General features: G+C 39.1%; 1 protein-coding gene across 1 annotated transcript in view; it reads right to left on the bottom strand.

Moving 5' to 3' along the window:
* ELP2 (elongator acetyltransferase complex subunit 2) overlaps nt 1-18,748 on the bottom strand; it is a 48,977-nt gene extending 30,229 nt beyond the window's left edge. Inside the window, exons 1-8 of the mRNA XM_070452861.1 lie at nt 18,506-18,748; nt 11,355-11,433; nt 8,462-8,532; nt 4,323-4,479; nt 3,831-3,908; nt 2,379-2,443; nt 1,209-1,275; nt 598-738 (exon numbers count right to left, since the gene is read on the bottom strand). Coding sequence (XP_070308962.1) covers nt 598-738; nt 1,209-1,275; nt 2,379-2,443; nt 3,831-3,908; nt 4,323-4,479; nt 8,462-8,532; nt 11,355-11,433; nt 18,506-18,643 — 796 coding nt within the window. The 5' untranslated portion in view covers nt 18,644-18,748. The remainder of the gene's footprint in view (nt 1-597; nt 739-1,208; nt 1,276-2,378; nt 2,444-3,830; nt 3,909-4,322; nt 4,480-8,461; nt 8,533-11,354; nt 11,434-18,505) is intronic.
* Between the last annotated feature and the right edge of the window lie 78 nt (nt 18,749-18,826).

The following is an 18,826-nucleotide window of genomic DNA, read 5'->3' as shown; positions in this document are numbered from 1 at the left end:
ATAAATCTGTCACCAAATATCAACTCTAATGGGTGTTATAACCAAGAAGAGTAATGACAAAGAAGTATACTTCTGGATGAACAATGTTTAATAAGGATTAACATTATGATTTTCATATCCATAGAAAATTATCTCCTTTAAATACAACATTCCAACAGAACCTACCATGGAGGGGTACTGTTCTGATGCCAGACAGTAAGAAAATCAGAACTACATACACCATTCAAATATAGGAATTTAGTTGTCTCTTATGAACATCCTCCAACAAAGGTATGAATAATTCACATTATTCCTTCACATCTTCCTATGCTAAAACTGAAATTTAAATAAAATTTTACAAACTAATTTATTGAGAAAATACTAAACCTTTTCAGCAACTAAAAAAACCTAACATGGTTTAGAAATGTAAGTTTCATATATTAAAAATGACTTACTCTCTCATAAAAATAAAAAAGGAAAAATGCATAGTGTAAGTTTCAGCTAGGGATCTGATACTTCTGAAAACGTAACCTTCACATATGTGTGTAGTGATACAGATAAATAAATCAGCTAGGAAATCTAAGAATTACTGCATTAAATATTTTCCTTATTACTCACTTTCATTTTCTACAGTAAAAGTATTTTCTTTCAGTTTTATATTATCATCTTCCTGAGTTTCTAAAGATGTTGATTTTATATACAGTTTCCATATGCGTATCAGGCAATCTTGTGAACAGCTTGCTAGGAAAAGATCTCTTCCTAGTTAGAAAAACAGATATTATTATTTTTAGAACATTCTATTCTTAAATTTAAGTATGAGCTTTTCTTATACAATACACACATTTCTAGATTTCCTGAAAAAATTAGACTTTGCTTCTCTTTCATTCATTTGACCTATATTCATTTTCAGTGGCATTGACAAATACACATAAAATGCTAATAAATAGTTATAATATTTGGTATTCTTGTACAATCTACTAATTTCTATGAAGAACTTCTCAAGACTGTCTGCACATGTAATAGCTAGTGTCCTCTTGTAAGGATCAACCTATGTCATCCTCTGCCATCCCAACTAATACTTAATACAAAGGATAAGTATCCTCTTTTCTAATTGGGCCAACAGAAAAATGTCACATACAAAGAAAATGTTAAACGTTAAGAGGCTGCTTTTTTGAAAGTTACACATACTTGTCTGCATTATATGTACTTTAGCAATATTTCATACTGACCAAAGGCTGCCCATTCCACACCTCTTATCCAATCCTCATGTCCAGAGAGAAAAAGCATTTTCTGAAACTAAGAAGATAACAAAAATCACAGGACTTAATGTAAGAATTTAATATTTTAATGTGTATCAGTGACTTCATTTGATCTCAGCCATTCCTCCTGCATTTTTTAAAAAACTGGGAACCCTATCTGATCAGTCATAAGATAGAGTTTTCACTTGGGAATGAAAAAAAATCTCATCTTCTATATCCTTTAACTGAGGAGTCATGAGTAGATAATATCTGTAGTCCCCAAATACACCAACTGTTCACAAGGTAAAATGACATATGCTGTGGATACAATATAGAAAAAAGCTGGGGGGCTGAACACATGATTTTTAACTTTCTTATAAAATGCAAAGAAACAAGTATCTCTGTTATTAACTAGGGATTCCCTGGTAGCTCAGCTGGTGAAGGATCCACCTGCAATGCAGGAGACCCTGGTTTGATTCCTGGGTCAGGGAGATCCGCTGGAGAAGGGATAGACTATGCACTCCAGTATTCTTGGGCTGTCCTGGTGGCTCAGCTTGTAAAGAATCCGCCTGCAATATGGGAGACCTGGGTTTAATCCCTGGGTTGGGAAGATCCCCTGGAGAAGGGAACAGCTACCCATTCCAGTATTCTGAGCTGGAGAATTCCATGGACTGTATAGTCCAAGGGGGTCACAAAGAGCGGGCACGGCTGAGCGACTTTCACTCACTCACTACTAACTAAATGAGAACAGGGTTAACCAACCCTCTTTCTGAAACTTCCCTCCGGTTTAATCACTCAAAGAACAGGAAAAGATTACAAGGACAAATAATCACTGCTAGGGGTGTATTTCACGGTAGTATGTTACACTTTATTTAAATTTCTTAAGAAAAAATACTACTACAACATTTCCCTCTCTTCTTCCCCACCTAACAACCTGTCTTCCACAACAACTCTGGACTTGGAGGCCAAAGCAGCAGCAGAGTACCTGGTGATCAAAGAGTGACAAGCGGTTTAACAGAGGACTGTCAAAAAGATTTTCCTATTGGATTGGTCAGCTTAGATTAGGACACCCCCCAAATTCTATAACCTAGAAAGTCTGTCTTAAGATATGGAATTAAGCAGAACATAATTCTAGCCTCTTAAAGAAACATGAACAATTACCTGACTGTTTTGTTGAACAAATAAGTGAATTTTGCAGTCATCATCGCCACATGCTAATACTGGCACTGGGAGGAAAAAGAGGCATCACTGTAAGCATCATATAACATACATATATAAAACATCATACAACATCATAACATCCATCCTATGTTATGACAATCACCTATGTGAGGTCCTAAGTTCTAGGTAGAGCCTCGACTTCTATTTCCCACATCACTGAACAAATAAATTGAAAGTGCTCAATAAACATCTTTAGGAATAAAATGAATATTCTAGAATGTTCCATTAAATGGATACTTGGCAAAGAATGACTATTAACAGAATCCTCTCCTCTGTTCTGTGTCATTTACGATAGAAGGAGCAGTAAAAACAGCTCAGCAGTAAAAACAAGCTGGGAGCACTTAACCATGTCAGCCAGAACACTTAACAGGAATCATTAGCCCAAGTGAATAATAAAAAATCCAGGAGAGCGACTAAGAGCCCAGCATACTGGTTATTGCACAAAGATTTAAGGGTATGTTTGTTACTTTGAAGAATTTGTTTCAAGAATTTGATAATAAAACAAAATCTATGGCATAATTAAAGAACAAAATAAAAGCACATATATAACTATGTGGTTAAAAAGCTATGAAAGTTGTGACTATAAAATTAGTTTTCTTTAAATCAATTTAAAAAAAAAAGTCAAAAAACTCCAGTCACTCAGCCTCAATGCAGATGCTAAGAAATGAAATTCTATGTAACGAAAACCAGAACAGAACGTGTGCAGTTCCTCCTCCCGGGGAGCCTTGGCAGAAAGTGGAACATCACGTGAGACCACGAGTTGCAGCTCCCACTGCAGAGGGCAAAACAGCCTGGAGGTTTCTAGGCCCAGCCTCTGCCCACCAGCTCTGTCCTCCAGGCAACTGAGGAGCCACAGACTGTCTGACGTGCACTGGCCACCATCCTGGTGGAGAATAATCAAAGACAGGTACAGACGGGCTTCCCAGCAAAAGGATATTTTTTGTTTAGAGATTTTAAGTGGTCTGAGGCAAACTGTCACTGTGCACGATAGGAAGGGGCTGTCACCTTGAGAGAAATGCTCACAGGGCCCATCCCTAGTACTTTCTCAACTTATCCCAGACCTCCACCTTCTACAGAGGTAGGCACTTTTCCCAAATTACATCTACATTGACCATATATCTGATAAATAGGAGTATCAATCTCGAGTTTATATTAAATCACTTAAATTCTTAACAGCTACTGAAGTTTCTAACAGCCACCCCCTTTACCTTATGTTTTATACACAGATCATTTGACTACTGAGAACAAAAGTATGTTATTCATGTCTTTCAACTTGTCTCCTAAAAATATTTAGACACAAAATTAAGATCCAATATGTTTCTTTTAGGTCCTGGTTGTATGAAGATATAAAAATATGTTGCTCTTTTAATATACACTTAGCAGGAAACTCACCATCAGTATTAGGCAAAAAAGACAAGCAGAGAGCCAGAGCGAATCCACTTCCAAAGTTCAAGGTCTGAAGGCATGTCACTAAGAAATAAAACACACCATGAACAACTAACTCAGCTTATCCACCTGGAGAGGTCCAGTGGCATCATCAGAACCCTGGACGTCAGCAGGGAGATGAGAGAAGTCAATCCTGAGCCCCCAGTGACAATGGGAATTTAAATGGTCAGCTTTTAAGGTTACAAGAGAACAAGGTTACAGAGAACAAAAAGACTTAAATGAAAACGCTTTGAAGGAATTTACATTATCAACAGTTTGGTAAACAGGAATTCTAGAAAAGTGCAAAAGAAAAAAACATTCAGATTAGAATTCTAACATTTCAAAAACAATTTCAAAAACTTCTTAAAAGACTGAAAAAATTGTGAGGATGCTCTTCTAAGATGCTATTCATTTGATAATTACTATTTCACCTGTTTGGAACAACACCTGTAAACCTACCTTCAGAACCCTCTTTAGCCCAGATTCGAACAGTAGAATCGGAAGCCGCGGACACTATCAGTGTGTGCAAAGCAAGGTCTGGTGTCCTCCTCTGGTAAACAGCATGCACAGCATAAACAGGGCCTTCATGGCCGTAGATGGGGACTGCTTTTAAAAGCTGAATCACAAAGAATAACAAAAATGCTATGTTAAACAAAAGAATGATCAGTTTCACCTGCACTTAACTAGAATCACAGGATTAAAGGCGTTGTTAAAATGCCTGACCCAGAAGTCAGTCCTCTCAAGCTGAGAGAGTGAAGGACAGGGAAGCCTGGCATGCTGCAGTCCATGGGGTTGCAAAGAGTCAGACATAACTTAGCGATTGAGCATGAACAAGCTGAGAAGAACATAAACTTGTGAGAAGTCTGTCTGATCATATTAACAACACACAAAATGTGCACATCCCTTGACATAGCAATCTCACATCTAAGAACCTACTCTTGAGAGAGCAGCACTAGTTTAACAGATAATAGACAAATGTAAAAGGATACTTATCATACACTCCTCAGGAAAATTGGAATCAACTTAAAAGTATTAACAGGAAAAAAAAGTATTAATAGGAAACTGATTAAATAATTTTAGACTTATATTCTAAGCCAACAAAAAGGATAACACTCACTTATCACCATGCAAAGACATCCATGACATTGATACTTTTGAAGACTACAGGCCAGATTTGTGGACTGCTCCTCCTCTAAGACTGGTCTGATGTCTCCCCATGAACAGATTCAGGGCTGACACTGTGACGTCATCACAACATCAGTGTAACACACCAGGAGACACGCAATGTCAGTCTGTTGCACTATCAGTGAAACTACCTTTGATATTTTAGCAAAGGTAGTGTTAACCATGTTTTTTCACTATGAAAATTTTTTCTGTGGCAATATGTGAGATTATGTTTTGGAACTGAGTAAATGTTCTGTTTTGCATCAAATTTTTACCAAGTTTTTCAGCATCCACTCGTAATACTTGCATGTATCAAGCAGAGCTACAAAACAAAGAGCTAGCAAAAACTGGAAAATCCCACCTGGTTATCAGTCTTCCTGTTTGCCATGCAAGATTATGCCCTGTGGTAACATTTCTGTTATTGTGCGTCTGTATTTTTAGAGTTCCAAATACGTAAGATTTACCACTTTCCTTGAGAAGTATGTTTTGTAAATTGTTGTCTGCTAAAATAGTTATCTTAAATATCTCAATTGTTTTTCCAATTACTTAAGTAGAACTCTGTCACTCAAAAAGGTAATTAATAGTTATGTATAAGGCTTTGTACACTAACTCCTGTAGTCATTAACCTTTGACTTCCCTGAAAAAAACTTTTTTTTCTTTAAAAAAACACTTTTTAAAACTCAAGTAAACAACACCACTTTAGTACACAATTAAACACTAGAGATATGGAACAATCTTCACTAGAATGTTAGCCATGGAAATTTTGTGTCTTTTTCCTTCTTTATACTTTCCGGTATTTAAAATTTACTGTTACTGTTGTTGCTCAGTCACTAAGTCATGTACAACTCTTTGCAACCCCAGGGACTGCAGTATGCCAGGCTCCCCCGTCCTCCATTATCTCTCGGAGATCACTCAAATTCATGTCCACTCAGTCGGTAATGCTGAGTCTGTATAATTACCTCCCAAGTGTTAAATCTGTGGAAAAACTCATTTCACACCTGTTTTTTATGTTTTATTTTATACTGAAGTATCATTGATTTACAGTGTTACAGTGTGTTATACATATTTTTTTCATATCCTTTCCTATTACAGTTTTGAATAAAGATCCCTATGCTATACAGTAGGGCCTTGTTGTGTTATTCATTTTATATAGTTTGTATCTGCTAATCCCAGGCTCCTAATTTTACCCCCCATCCCCTTCCCCCTATGGCAATCATAGATTTGTTTTCTATGTCACTTCACATCTTTAAGCAGAATTTTATTTCAACCATCAGAGAATCTTAAAAGATCAAACAAAACAAATCTCTCAAGTTCACTGGCTTATTAGAAAATAATACCCACTGGTCAAAGACTCAAATCTCTCATTATGCCAGCTTAGAACTATTTCCTTTTATCAGAAGTCAAGATGCAGTGAGCACCTGTGTGCGTGAAAATGCATGCCAGACGGAACCTTTAAGCCTCTCAAGTTACAATGTGTGACTCCTTCCCCCAAATCCTTTTATTCCCTTCATCCCTCTTTGATGCCTTTCGTCTTCCTCCTCTTCCTGTTTGGCCTCAAGCCTCCTTTCTGGTCCTGTCTAAGTTCTCTATCTGCCATCAGATACTTCTCTACTGACAGAAGCTTAGAGCATCACTAACAGAACAGTCTTGCAAGTCTCAACTCAAGGTCTCAAAAATGAGTGCTCAAGTGGTTCTCTCTGAATTCCTCTGCCAAGTTAAGTCCAAATAGGAGCTGCTTTGCTACATAAGCCTTTGCAGTTCTCATTCAAGTCTAAGTGACTCCACAATCCCCACCTCCAAACCTGGCCCTTTTCTCTGGAGACAAGTCTGGGTGTCTGGCCAGCAATACATGTAAAATGTTTACAACATCTTCCCTCCCACTTGCCTATTTTGCTTTGTAGAAGCATCTTTCTTCCAGGGCCCAGAGACAGAATCCCACTGTTTTTGATTTCTCACTTCTCTACCCACGAGCTTCCCACTCCTTTGGCAACTTATCTAGTCAATGCCAAAATCATTTTTTGCCTTCAAAAATACATTTCATATCTCTTCCTTCATAGTTTTTCCTACCCCAATTTGGCACACTCCTGTCAGATTCATCTTCCTTTGGCATACACACTCCCTGCCTAGAAACCCTGCTGCTGCTGGTGGGTTTCGTTGCTGAGCCGAGTCCGACTCCCAGGACCCTGTCAGAAGCCCCCCAGGCTCCTCTGTCCACGGGCTCTTCCAGGCAAGAAACCCTGAGCGACTTCCAATGCCCGTTCATAAGGAACAAGCTCTTGAACCCAAAGTCTCACAAGGTCGTCTCCTCCTCTTCTTACTAGAAAGTAACACTTCTGCTGCCCACCCTGTGGTATCGAGAAATATTTCCAAAATTGTGTTCCTCAAAGTTACAACGGATGCTAAGGGACTTAAAGGGGGGTGGGGAATCAGTCTTGAAGGAAACACTGGTTGAAAAAAGATGAGCAGGTCTGTCCATGTCAGAACTTTTCAGAGCCTTCACTATGCTCATGTACATTTAATGATTCCCTAAGAGAAGTGTATGTAGTTTTTCCACAGTGACCACAGATTCCTTTTTACAGAGCTTAAAGATGAATAATTCTCCGAACGAGCTCAAAAAGCCCTGCCCTTAAGACATCTTAGGCGATGGTGGAAACTGGATACTTCTGAGCAAATGGTCTCCTTCTCACCTGAGCTTTGATTCATGCATTTTTCCTACCTGGAATCCCCAACCCTTTCATTCTTCCTAAGAAAATCATCCCATACTATTAGACTCAACTCAAGAGCTGCCTCTTAAATCCCTATTGAACTTTCACAGCGGCATGGTTGTGGTTCAGCAAGTGCAAGCACTCACCCGCAGAGCCACCTTTGTACTTATTAAACAAATTTGTAGTTATTTAAGCATATTTTGCCCTCGATATATATGCACAATTCATGAAAAGGATTCTGCCCCACTTGTATCTTCTGCATGGCAGATGTTCAAGTATCTGATGCACCAACTTCACATTTTTAATCTCTGCTTCCAACTAGAACCAACCTAAACGTCCATCCACAGAGGTCCATGCACCCCCAATACTGCATATTATAACATTACGCAAAATTATATAAATCTATATCCACAGGCAACCATTGTCCTATGCACACAGCGGTATGAATTTTTGCGGTCACTGAAAACAAAACAGCCCATGTAACAGCACTTTGTAAATTATTTCAAATGATAAGAAACTCAAAGAAATGACTGACAGCCTATGAATATGGAAGCAGGTATTAGAAGGAAGGGGACAGGACCTATGACATGGAAGATACAGGATCTGAATTACTGATAAGCAAGAATGAGGCACTTCATCAAAGAGGAACACAAGAAAAATGACAGGAAAAATTGAAAATAAATGTAGATATGACAGTCATTTCTTATAACCATAAACATGTCTACCCACCTGATTATTCTCTATTTCCCAGTGAATCACTTGATTATCAGATCCTCCAGAAACTAATTCAGTTGAAGAAGCTGAAAAAAATTGTATCTCAGTGAACATTTTTTTCCCAGCTATTTTGAAAAACTTCAAAGCTATGGAAAAAACAAAACTCACATACCTTTACCTGTATTCACCAACTGTTAAGATTTTGCCATATTTGCTTAATATCTTGCTCTCTGTATGTACATTTATACACACCTCCATTTTTGCTTTTGACAAACCATTCAAAAATAAGTTGGAGGCATGATGACCTTTGATCCTTAAGATATTTTACCCTATTCTTCTCAAAAACTGGAACATTCTCCTACATTGTTGTTGATTAGTCGCTCAGTTGTGTCCGACTGTCTGCAACCCCATGGACTGTAGCCTACCAGGCTTCTCTGTCCATGGAATTTCCCAGGCATAAATACTGGGGTGGGCTGCCATTTCCTTCAATAGGGGATCTATCTCACCAGCGCAGGGATCGAACCTGCATTTCCTGCATTGACAGGTGGATCTTTTACCCACTGAGCCACCACATATAATTATCACATTCAAGAATGTTAACACTGACACAGTAATGTTATGCAATAATACATATTAAAATTTCCCAAGATTTGTCCCAGTAATGTCTTCTGTAACTTCTTTTTTAGTCAAAAATCTAAGGACCATACATTATGCATTTGATTGACACATCTTTTAAGTCTCCTTTAATCCTGAATAACTTTCCAGTTTCTCCTTTTGTTACAATGCAAGTCCAGGCCAGTTGTGTTGCTGAATGTCCCTCAATGTGTATTTGGTTGTTTCCTTATGAGACTCAGGCTAAATACTTTGGGTAGAAATAACATATACCAGCCATTACAGTTAGCTGGTGCTATCAAGTACATGAAATATTTTTGAAATCAAACACATATTTCAAAATAGCTCCTTCAAACATTTATTTCTTATTGATAGAAGAAAATGAATAAGAATCAAAAAGGGGGAAATAATCTAATATAATTTTGGTTTGGATTTTCCGTTTATTTATTTCTGCTGGTTTATGTTTAGATGGGTGAAATAGCTGGCGGACTACCTAAACACATTAGATTTGTACTCAAAAGTCCCAGGCTCATATACTAACCCTGCTGTCAGCCAGCTGCGATCTTGGGCTTTAATTTCTTCATGTGTCATGGCAATTAAGCCACCGACCTAACTATATGATTCTGATAACTGCTCTAAGATACACGAAAGTAATGTGATAAGAATCAGATGTTTTAAAAATATAAAATAATATCACTAGAATTTCATGTCACTGATATATGGGTTAGAAAAAGTACCTGAATTATCTGGCAATAGAATCCAATTCTGAGAAAATCAATCATAACTGTAATAGATTTCAGTGAAACACAAGCAATTCATTTTATGTAACCTCACTTTTAAAGGGAAGATAAAACATACAAGCCCAAATTAACACTTTAAAAGGAATCCCTATACTGAGATTCAAGTAGGCTTTGATGTCATTCGGTGGCAATTAATATAATTACAATTGTATTTTAATATATGCACTAACAGCCACTCTTTCTACTATTTAATGGTTTTTACTGACCTAATGTGACTAACCCTGCATTACCAACTGTAATAAATAGCTTATTAAACTTTTTTTTAATGTCACAGATAAAACCATAGCCAAGTGTCACTAATTCAGGAAATTCTGCCTTTGGGCCTGGCTCAGAATCCACTCTAATGTTCTTGCCTGGAGAATCCCAGGGACGGCAGAGCCTGGTGGGCTGCCGTTTATGGGATCGCACAGAGTCGGACATGACTAAAGCGACTTAGCAGCAGCAGCAGAATGCTCTCAATGAATAGCTGCAAAATCAAAAAATAAAATTAATTCAGAGTCCATAAAAACACTATAGTAGGTATAGTTAAGACGTGAAGAATTTCCATAGGATTTTAGAAGCCCATCTAGAAGCAATGTTAAATAAAAATTCTAGAGCCGTGGAAATCTCAGAGATGAAAGACACCTGGAGATAATCTAGTCCAGCAATTCCAAATGTTTTGATATCAGGACTCCCTGACAACTCATAAAATTTTTTGAAGAGCCCAAAGACCTTTTGTTTATATAGGCTATATGTGCCAATATTAATCACAACAGAAATTAAAACTAAGAAATTTGAAAAATACTTATATATTAGTTCACTTACAAATAACAAGAACATAACTTTTTTTATAGGGGGAAGCCCCGTATTCTCCAAAACAAAAAAATTAATAAGAAGAAAGGCACTGTTTAATATTCCAGAAAACTTCTTTAAAGTCTGACTTTATTAGAACACACCTGAATTTTCATATCTGCTCCTGTGTTTAAACTGGGCATCATCACACATTATATAGCCACTGGAAAATGGCACTGCATACTTGGAACAGAACAAAGACTAGGAATAACTTCTTCGTATTATTCAGAAAATAATTTTGACCTCATAGGTATCAGGAATCACTCACTGATTCAGTCCAAAGTTTTACTTTTTGTATATTACTAAGATGCAAACTAGGGTCAACAAAAATGCAATGCCTTGCCTAAAAAACCGATTGTTTGTCTGTGGCAGAAACAGACTACCTACAGGCTGAATCTTCTGAATCCCAGTCTGGGCTCCAATACAGGCCCTGCATACAGGCTTTGAATCAAAAGCTGTGGGCAATGGCAGGGCTCTGGCCTCAGTAAGGGGATGCCTCTACCCTCATCCTAAGGACTGCTGTGTTATCCATGCTTCAATTGCTACAAAGTAGAAGTAGTATAAGTCAGATATTTCATTGGGCATGTCATTTTTCTTCTCTTTTTCTAAATACATAATATCAGATACAGTAATGCTAAATTAAGAGAAGTCAGATTAATACTTACAACCATCCTGTTTACAAATCCACTGTAGGCAATTGACTCGAGCAGCATGACCATTCAGGTTGGTGATAACAACCCTTTTCTTTAGAGGAGAAAATACCAGTTAGTATGTTGGAATGTATCCCACAGAGGAGCTGATAAATTAATAAAAATCATATTTCAGAAAATATTCAGGATTACTTCAAACAGAATCACCTTAACTCATAAACTTTACCATGGCTTAAGTCATCCATTCACTTTTTAAAATTCATTCTTGCCTTTTTCCCCACTCCACATTCACTCAGCCCTACTCTCTTCTTAATTAGGAAGCCTGTCTCCAAAACCCCAGACTAGATAAGAGCCTATATCCTCACTGGTCTCAGGGCCTACTTTTACCATGCTTGTACAGATTCAAGAATTTGGTTGACCAAAAGAAAAATCCCTTCATTCAGAGAATGCATAATTGAAGGATGCAAAACCATGGCTTACTTAGCATGCCATGGCTGATCTGGTGTTGGGTTCTTCAGCCTTAACAATACAAAGTCATTAGGCCACAACTATGAAGACCCTCAGACATCAGATCCCTTCAGGGCCTATGGCCAGGTTGCCTGCAGATCCTCAGACTGCTGCTTTCACCAGATCACTCCACACCTGGGCTTTCTCTACTTCCCCCACTGCTGGAGACTCTATGCCTACTGGGCCCTCCTCTTACAGCCCTTTCTCTACCGGTTGCCTGGAGCACTGACTTCACACCTGCTTGCACGTCAACTGGAACCCTCACAGCTGAGAAAATGGTATACAAAGGGAAATGTGCATAAGCTAATATAGTTCACATATATGAGTCTGGGAAACAGTTTAAAGCAGGGGCCGCCAGCTGCTGGAATCTAATGCCTGATGATCTGAGATGGACCTGGTGTAATAATAATAAACTGCACAATAAACCTAATGAGCTTGAATCATTCCAAAACATACCCTCCCATCCCTGGTCTGTGGAAAAACTGTCTTCCATGAAACCAGTCCCCGGTGCCAAAACTATCGGAGCCTGATAAAGTATTTCATTGTCTTTCTCACCAGAATGAGAATTTCTTGATGGACAGGGGTCATAACTCATTATTTTTGTGTCATCGCCACTCAGTTCAAGGCTAGCCTCAAAAGTTTGCTGAACGAACATCATCTTCAAAGTTTCACTTTAGCATCTGACACATTTAATCTTCTATTTAATTAAATACCCAGCCAACAATACTTAACAAAACTTTCTAGGATCCATACACCTTTTTTTCTTGATGTTAAAACTCCCCTGAGATAGCCACCAATTTATCATTAAAAATAGAAATGTGGTAGAAGAGATGGGTACAAATCCATTAGACAGCTGCAGAAAGATAGGCTTCTACAGTCTTAGTTGATGGCCAATGTAAAGCTTACTCTTGGTTTTACGTGCTTTATCTTGCCAGCTAAGAGTGCATGGAAGAGAACAAAGCAAGAAGTATAACCCTCCCAGACATCAGACAATGCAGTAATCAAAACAACATGGCACTGGCAAAAAATAGACATATGGATCAATGGAACAAAACAGAGAGCCTAGAAATAAGCCCACACACCTAGGGTCAATTAATTTTTGACAAAGGAGGCAAGAATATACAATGCAGAAAAGACAGTCTCTTTATCAAGAAGTGTCAGGAAAGCTGGACAGCTGTATGTAAATCAATATTAAGTCAGAACACACCCTCACATCAAACCCCAAAATAAAATGGCTTAAAGACTTAAATATAAGACATGACACTGCTAAACTCCTAGAAGAGAAAATAGGCAAAACAGTCTCTGACAAAAATTGTATCAATGTTTTCTTAGACCAGTCTCTCAAAGCAACAGAAATAGAAGCAAAATTAACAAATGGGATCTAATCAAACTTATAAGCTTTTACATCATAGCAAAGGAAACCATAAACAAAACTAAAAGGCAACCTACAGACTGGGAGAAAACATCTGTAAACATTGTGACCAACCAGGGCTTAATTTCCAAAATATATAAACAGCTCACACAGTTCAATAACAAAAACAACAACAAAAATTTTCAAAAAATGAGAAGATCTAGACATTTCTAGAAAGAAGACACAAAGATGGCCAAGAGGTATGTGAAAAGATACTCAACATCGCTAATTATTAGAGAAATGGAAAGCAAAACTACAATGAGATATCACCTCACACAAGTCAGAAAGGCCATTATTAAAAAGTCTACAAGTAACAAATGCTAAAGAGGGAGTGGTTGTAGCAGTGGTCTACCCTGCTACACTGTTGGTAGGAATGTAAATGGATGCAACCACTATGGAAAACAGTACAAAGGTTCCTTAAAAAACTAAACACAGAACTACCAAATGATCCAGCTATCCCACTACTGGGAATATACCTGGAAAAGGTGAAAACTCTAATTCAAAAGATGCATGCACCCCAATGTTCAAAGCAGCATTATTTTTACAATAGTCAAGAAATGGAAGGAATATCTATCGACAGATAAATGGATAAAGGAAATGTGATATACATACATACATACACACACACACACACACACACACACACACACACGACAGATAAATGGATAAAGGAAATGTGATATACATACACACACACACACACACACACACACACACACACAAGGTAATATTACTCAGCCATAAAAAAAGAATAAAATAAGGCCATTCGAAGCAACATGGATGAATTTAGAGGTTATCATACTAGGAAAGTCAGAAAAAGAAAGACAAATATCATTATGTGGGATCTAACATATGACACAAATGAACTTATCTTCGAAACAGAAACAGACTCACAGACACAGACTTGTCATTGTCAAGGGGAATAAAGTGTGAAGAATGGATGGATTCAGAGTTTGGAATTTGCAAAAGCAAGCTACTATATATATGTATAACTAAATCACTTTGCTGTACAAAGAAACTTACACAGCATTATAAATCAACTATACTTCAATAAAATAAGGTTTTTGAAGAGTGCATGGTAATAACAAAACAAAAACTGGAAGGAGGCAAGCAAGCTCAAGAAAAATGAATAGAACTATTTCATTTATAAGTTTGACTCTGCATTGGATAGGAGGATGATGGAACTTTTTAAATATGACTTATTGACAATGATTTAGGTGTAAAGCAAAGTGATTCAGTTATTCTTTTCCAGATTCTTTCCCATTATAGGTAATTGCAAGATACTGAACATAGCTCCCTGTGCTATACTATAGGTCCTCATCGTTTATCTATTTTATAAGATATATTGTAGTACATATCTGTTAATCTCAAAGCCCTAATTTATCCCTCCCTGCCCCATTCCCATTAGGCAAAAAAAGTAAGCTTGTTTTCCGTCTCTGAGTCTATTTCTGTTTTGTAAATAAGTTGCTTTGTAACATTTTTTAGATTCCACATGTGAGTGATACCATATGGCATTTATCTTTCTCTGTCTTACTTCACTTAGTATGATAATCTGTAGGTCCATCCATGTTGCGGCAAATGGTATTACTTCATTCTTTTCATGGCTCAATTGCATTCCCTTGTGTGTGTGTGTGTGTATGTGCATATGTATATCTCACCATATCCTCTTTATCCATTCATGTGTTGATGGACATATAAATTGCTTCTATGTCTTGACTGTTGTAAATAGTGTTGCTATGAACATTGTGGTACATGCAACTTTTTGAATTACAGTTTTTGCGTTTTCCAGATACATGTCCAGGAGTGGGATTGCTGGCTCATATGGTAACTCTTAGTTTTTTAAGGAACTTTGAACTGTTTTCCATAATGGCTGCACTAATTTACATTCCCAACAACATCCTAGGAGGGTTCCCTTTTCTCCACACCCTCTCCATATTTATTATTTGTAGATTTTCTGATGACAGCCATTTTGACCTGTCTGAGGTGATATCTCACTGAGGTTTTGATCTGCATTTCTCTAATTAGTGATGTTGAGCATCTTTTCAGTTGCCAGCTGGTCGTCTACGTCTCATGTGTCCGTAGTTGTTCAGTCACTAAGTTCCGTCTGACTCTTTGCAACCCCATGGACTGCAGCTCGCCAGGCTCCTCTGTCCTCCACCATAACCCATACCATGCTCAGATTCATGTTCATTGAGTCAGTGATGCTATCTAACCATTTCATCTTCTGCCTGTATGTCTAGGATGATGGACTTTTTAATAAAATTAATAAACTCAGTTCAGTTCAGTTGCTCAGTCATGTCCCACCTCTTTGTGACCCCACGGACTGCAACACCTCAGGCCTCCCTGTCCATCACCAACTCCTGGAGTTTACTCAAACTCATGTCCATTGAGTCGGTGATGCCATCCAACCATCTCGTCCTCTGTCGTCGCCTTCTCCTGCCCCCAATCCCTCCCAGCATAAGGATCTTTTCCAATGAGTCAGTTCTTCGCATCAGGTGGCTAAAGTATTGGAGTTTCAGTTTCAGAATCAGTCCTTCCAATGAATATTCAGGACTGATTTCCTTTAGGATGGACTGGTTGGATCTCCTTGCAGTCCTAGGGACTCTCAAGTCTTCTCCAACACCACAGATCAAAAACATCAATTCTTCAGCACTCAGCTTTCTTTATAGTCCAACTCTCACATCCATACATGACTACTGGAAACACCATAGCTTTGACTAGACGGACCTTTGTTGGCAAAGTAACATCTCTGCTTCTTAATATGCTGTCTAGGTTGGTCATAGCTTTTCTTCCAAGAAGGAAGCATCTTTTAACTTCATGGCTGCAGTCACTATCTACAGTGATTATGGAGCCCAAAAAAATAAAGTCCATCACTGTTTCCCCATCTATATGCCATGAAGTGATGGGACGAGATGCCATGGTCTTAGTTTTCTGAATGTTGAGTTTTAAGCCAACTTTTTCACTCTCCTCTTTCACTTTCATCAGGAGGCTCTTTAGTTCTTCGTCACTTTCTGCCATAAGGGTGGTGTCATCTGCATATCTGAGATTATTGATATTTCTCCCAGCAATCTTGATTCCAGCTTGTGCTTCATCCAGCCCAGCATTTCTCATGATGTACTCTGCATAGAAATTAAATAAGTAGGGTGACAATATACAGCCTTGACATACTCCTTTCCTGATTTGGAACTAGTCTGATGTTCCATGTCCAGTTCTAACTGTTGCTTCCTGACCTGCATACAGATTTCTCAAGAGGCAGGTCAGGTGGTCTGGTATTCTCATCTCTTTAAGAATTGTCCACAGTTTGTTGTGGTCCACACAACAAACAACACAACACAGTCAAAGGCCTTGGCATAGTCAATAAAGCAGAAATAGCTGTGTTTCTGGAACTCTCTTGCTTTTTTGATGATCCAATGGATGTTGGCAATTTGATCTCTGGTTCCTCTGCCTTTTCTAAATTCAGCTTGAACATCTGGAAGTTCACAGTTCACATACTGTTAAAGGCTGGCTTGGAGAATTTTCAGCATTACTTTACTAATATGTGAGATGACTGCAATTTTGTGGTAGTTTGAGCATTCTTTAGCATTGGCTTTCTTTCGGATTGGAACGAAAACTGACCTTTTCCAGTCCTGTGGCCATGCCTGAATATCCCAAATTTGCTGGCATATTGAGTGCAGCACTTTCACAGCATTGTCTTTTAGGATTTGAAATAGCTCAACTGGAATTCCATCACCTCCACTAGCTTGGTTCTTAGTGATGCTTCCTAAGGCCCACTTGACTTGGCGTTCCAGGATGTCTGGCTCTAGGTGAGTGATCACACCATCGTGATTATCTGGGTCATGAAGATCTTTTTTGCACAGTTCTTCTGTGTATTCTTGCCACCTCTTCTTAATATCTTCTGCTTCTCTTAGGTCCACACCATTTCTGTCCTTTATTGTGTCCATCTTTGCATGAAATGTTCCCTTGGTATCTCTAACTTTCTTGAAGAAATCTCTAATCTTTCCCATTCTATTGTTTCCTCTATTTCTTTGCACTGATCACTGAGGACAGCTTTCTTATCTCTCCTTGCTATTCTTTGGAACTCTGCATTCAAATGGATATAGCTTTCCTTTTCTCCTTTGCTTTTCACAGCTATTTGTAAGGCCTACTCGGACAGCCATTTTGCTTTTTCGCATTTCTTTTTCTTGGGGATAGTCTTGATCCCTGTCTCCTGTACAATGTCACGAACCTTCGTCCAAAGCTCTTCAGGCACTCTATCAGATCTAATCCCTTGACTCTATTTGTCACTCCCACTGAATAATCGTAAGGGATTTGATTTAGGTTATACCTGAATGGTCTAGTGGTTTTCCCTACTTTCTTCAATTTAAGTCTGAACTTGGCAATAAACTAGTAAAAAAAAAAAGCTATTTCCTGCATTGCATTTTAATTCCCAGTATTTTACTTTTTATACTTAGGCTTCTTTTGAGAAGCAACACTAACTGTATTGTCCAAAATCAGCCAGTGGGAACGGGGTCATATTCAGGGAAGAATGCAGAAAGTAGTCACTCGAGAAGTTTGGTAACGAAAAGGCCAAGAAAATAATCATTTGGGTGCAGTTCTGGGAACGGATAAGTGCTTAGGAGCTCCACTTCCTAGGACCTTTGCCCTAATGGTATATTCTTTAAAATGTCCGCTCCCGAAGCTAAACTGCAAGAAATAGTTCTTTGAAACTGAACACAGCAATAGTTTATTAAGTAACACTTAGGGAAATACAAAAATGAGATAGCCCCAGATACATGTATATGTATGGCTGAATCCCTTTACTGGTTACCTTAAACTATCATAATACTGTTCATTGGCTAAAGGCAAACAGAAAACAAAAACTTTAAATTTTAAAAGAATCAGATGGCACCAGTGAGATGGCTTTAATAAACCACATTTAAATGCAAATCTTTTCAAACTCAAATTGATTCCTTAACAGTGTTACAGTTTCCACAGAAGGCTTCAGAAAAGGTTGTCACCGTTTGAATTTCTACGTGGCTAACAGGCCACCTGTAGGACACGGTGACCCCAGGCTGACCCAGCGCAGGACACTGGCGAGAGGCGAGTGTCGCGCGCCAGAGCCAGACCCACCGCCCAGACACCCTCCCCGAAGTGGATCGGGCCGCACACCGGATCTCCAGGCTCCGGAGCAGCGTCTACAGAGTCCGCCCCCGAACATACGCAGCAGATGCGGCGCCAGAAACAGACCGGGTCCGGCCACTTCTCTCACCTGAGGGTCATAGAGCACCACGGAACAGGACGTGCCGAAGGCCATAAGCCCTCCGGGCCCGGGGCTCCAGCTCAGGGCTCCCCGCACCCGGTTCGGGCAGCAAAACACGTGAGACGTCTCCAACACGGGTGCCACCATGTTGCTGTCTGGTCAGCGGCCGAAACCTGGGCACGCACTTCCGCCCTCGGAGCGGAACTGCCTGCCCACCGCGTCTTCCCGCGGGCGTTATCCGGGCCGCGTTTCCGAGGCGGCCGGGGGCGGGGCGGGGGCGACCCCGCCTCCGCCGGGCCTGCCCCACCCCCACCCCAGCCCAAGCGGCCC

This window comes from Odocoileus virginianus, chromosome 22, assembly GCF_023699985.2.
Source record: "Odocoileus virginianus isolate 20LAN1187 ecotype Illinois chromosome 22, Ovbor_1.2, whole genome shotgun sequence".
NCBI lineage: Eukaryota > Metazoa > Chordata > Mammalia > Artiodactyla > Cervidae > Odocoileus > Odocoileus virginianus.
The sequence above is the reverse complement of the archived record's forward strand: the minus strand, read 5'-3'. Positions and strand labels throughout refer to the sequence as shown.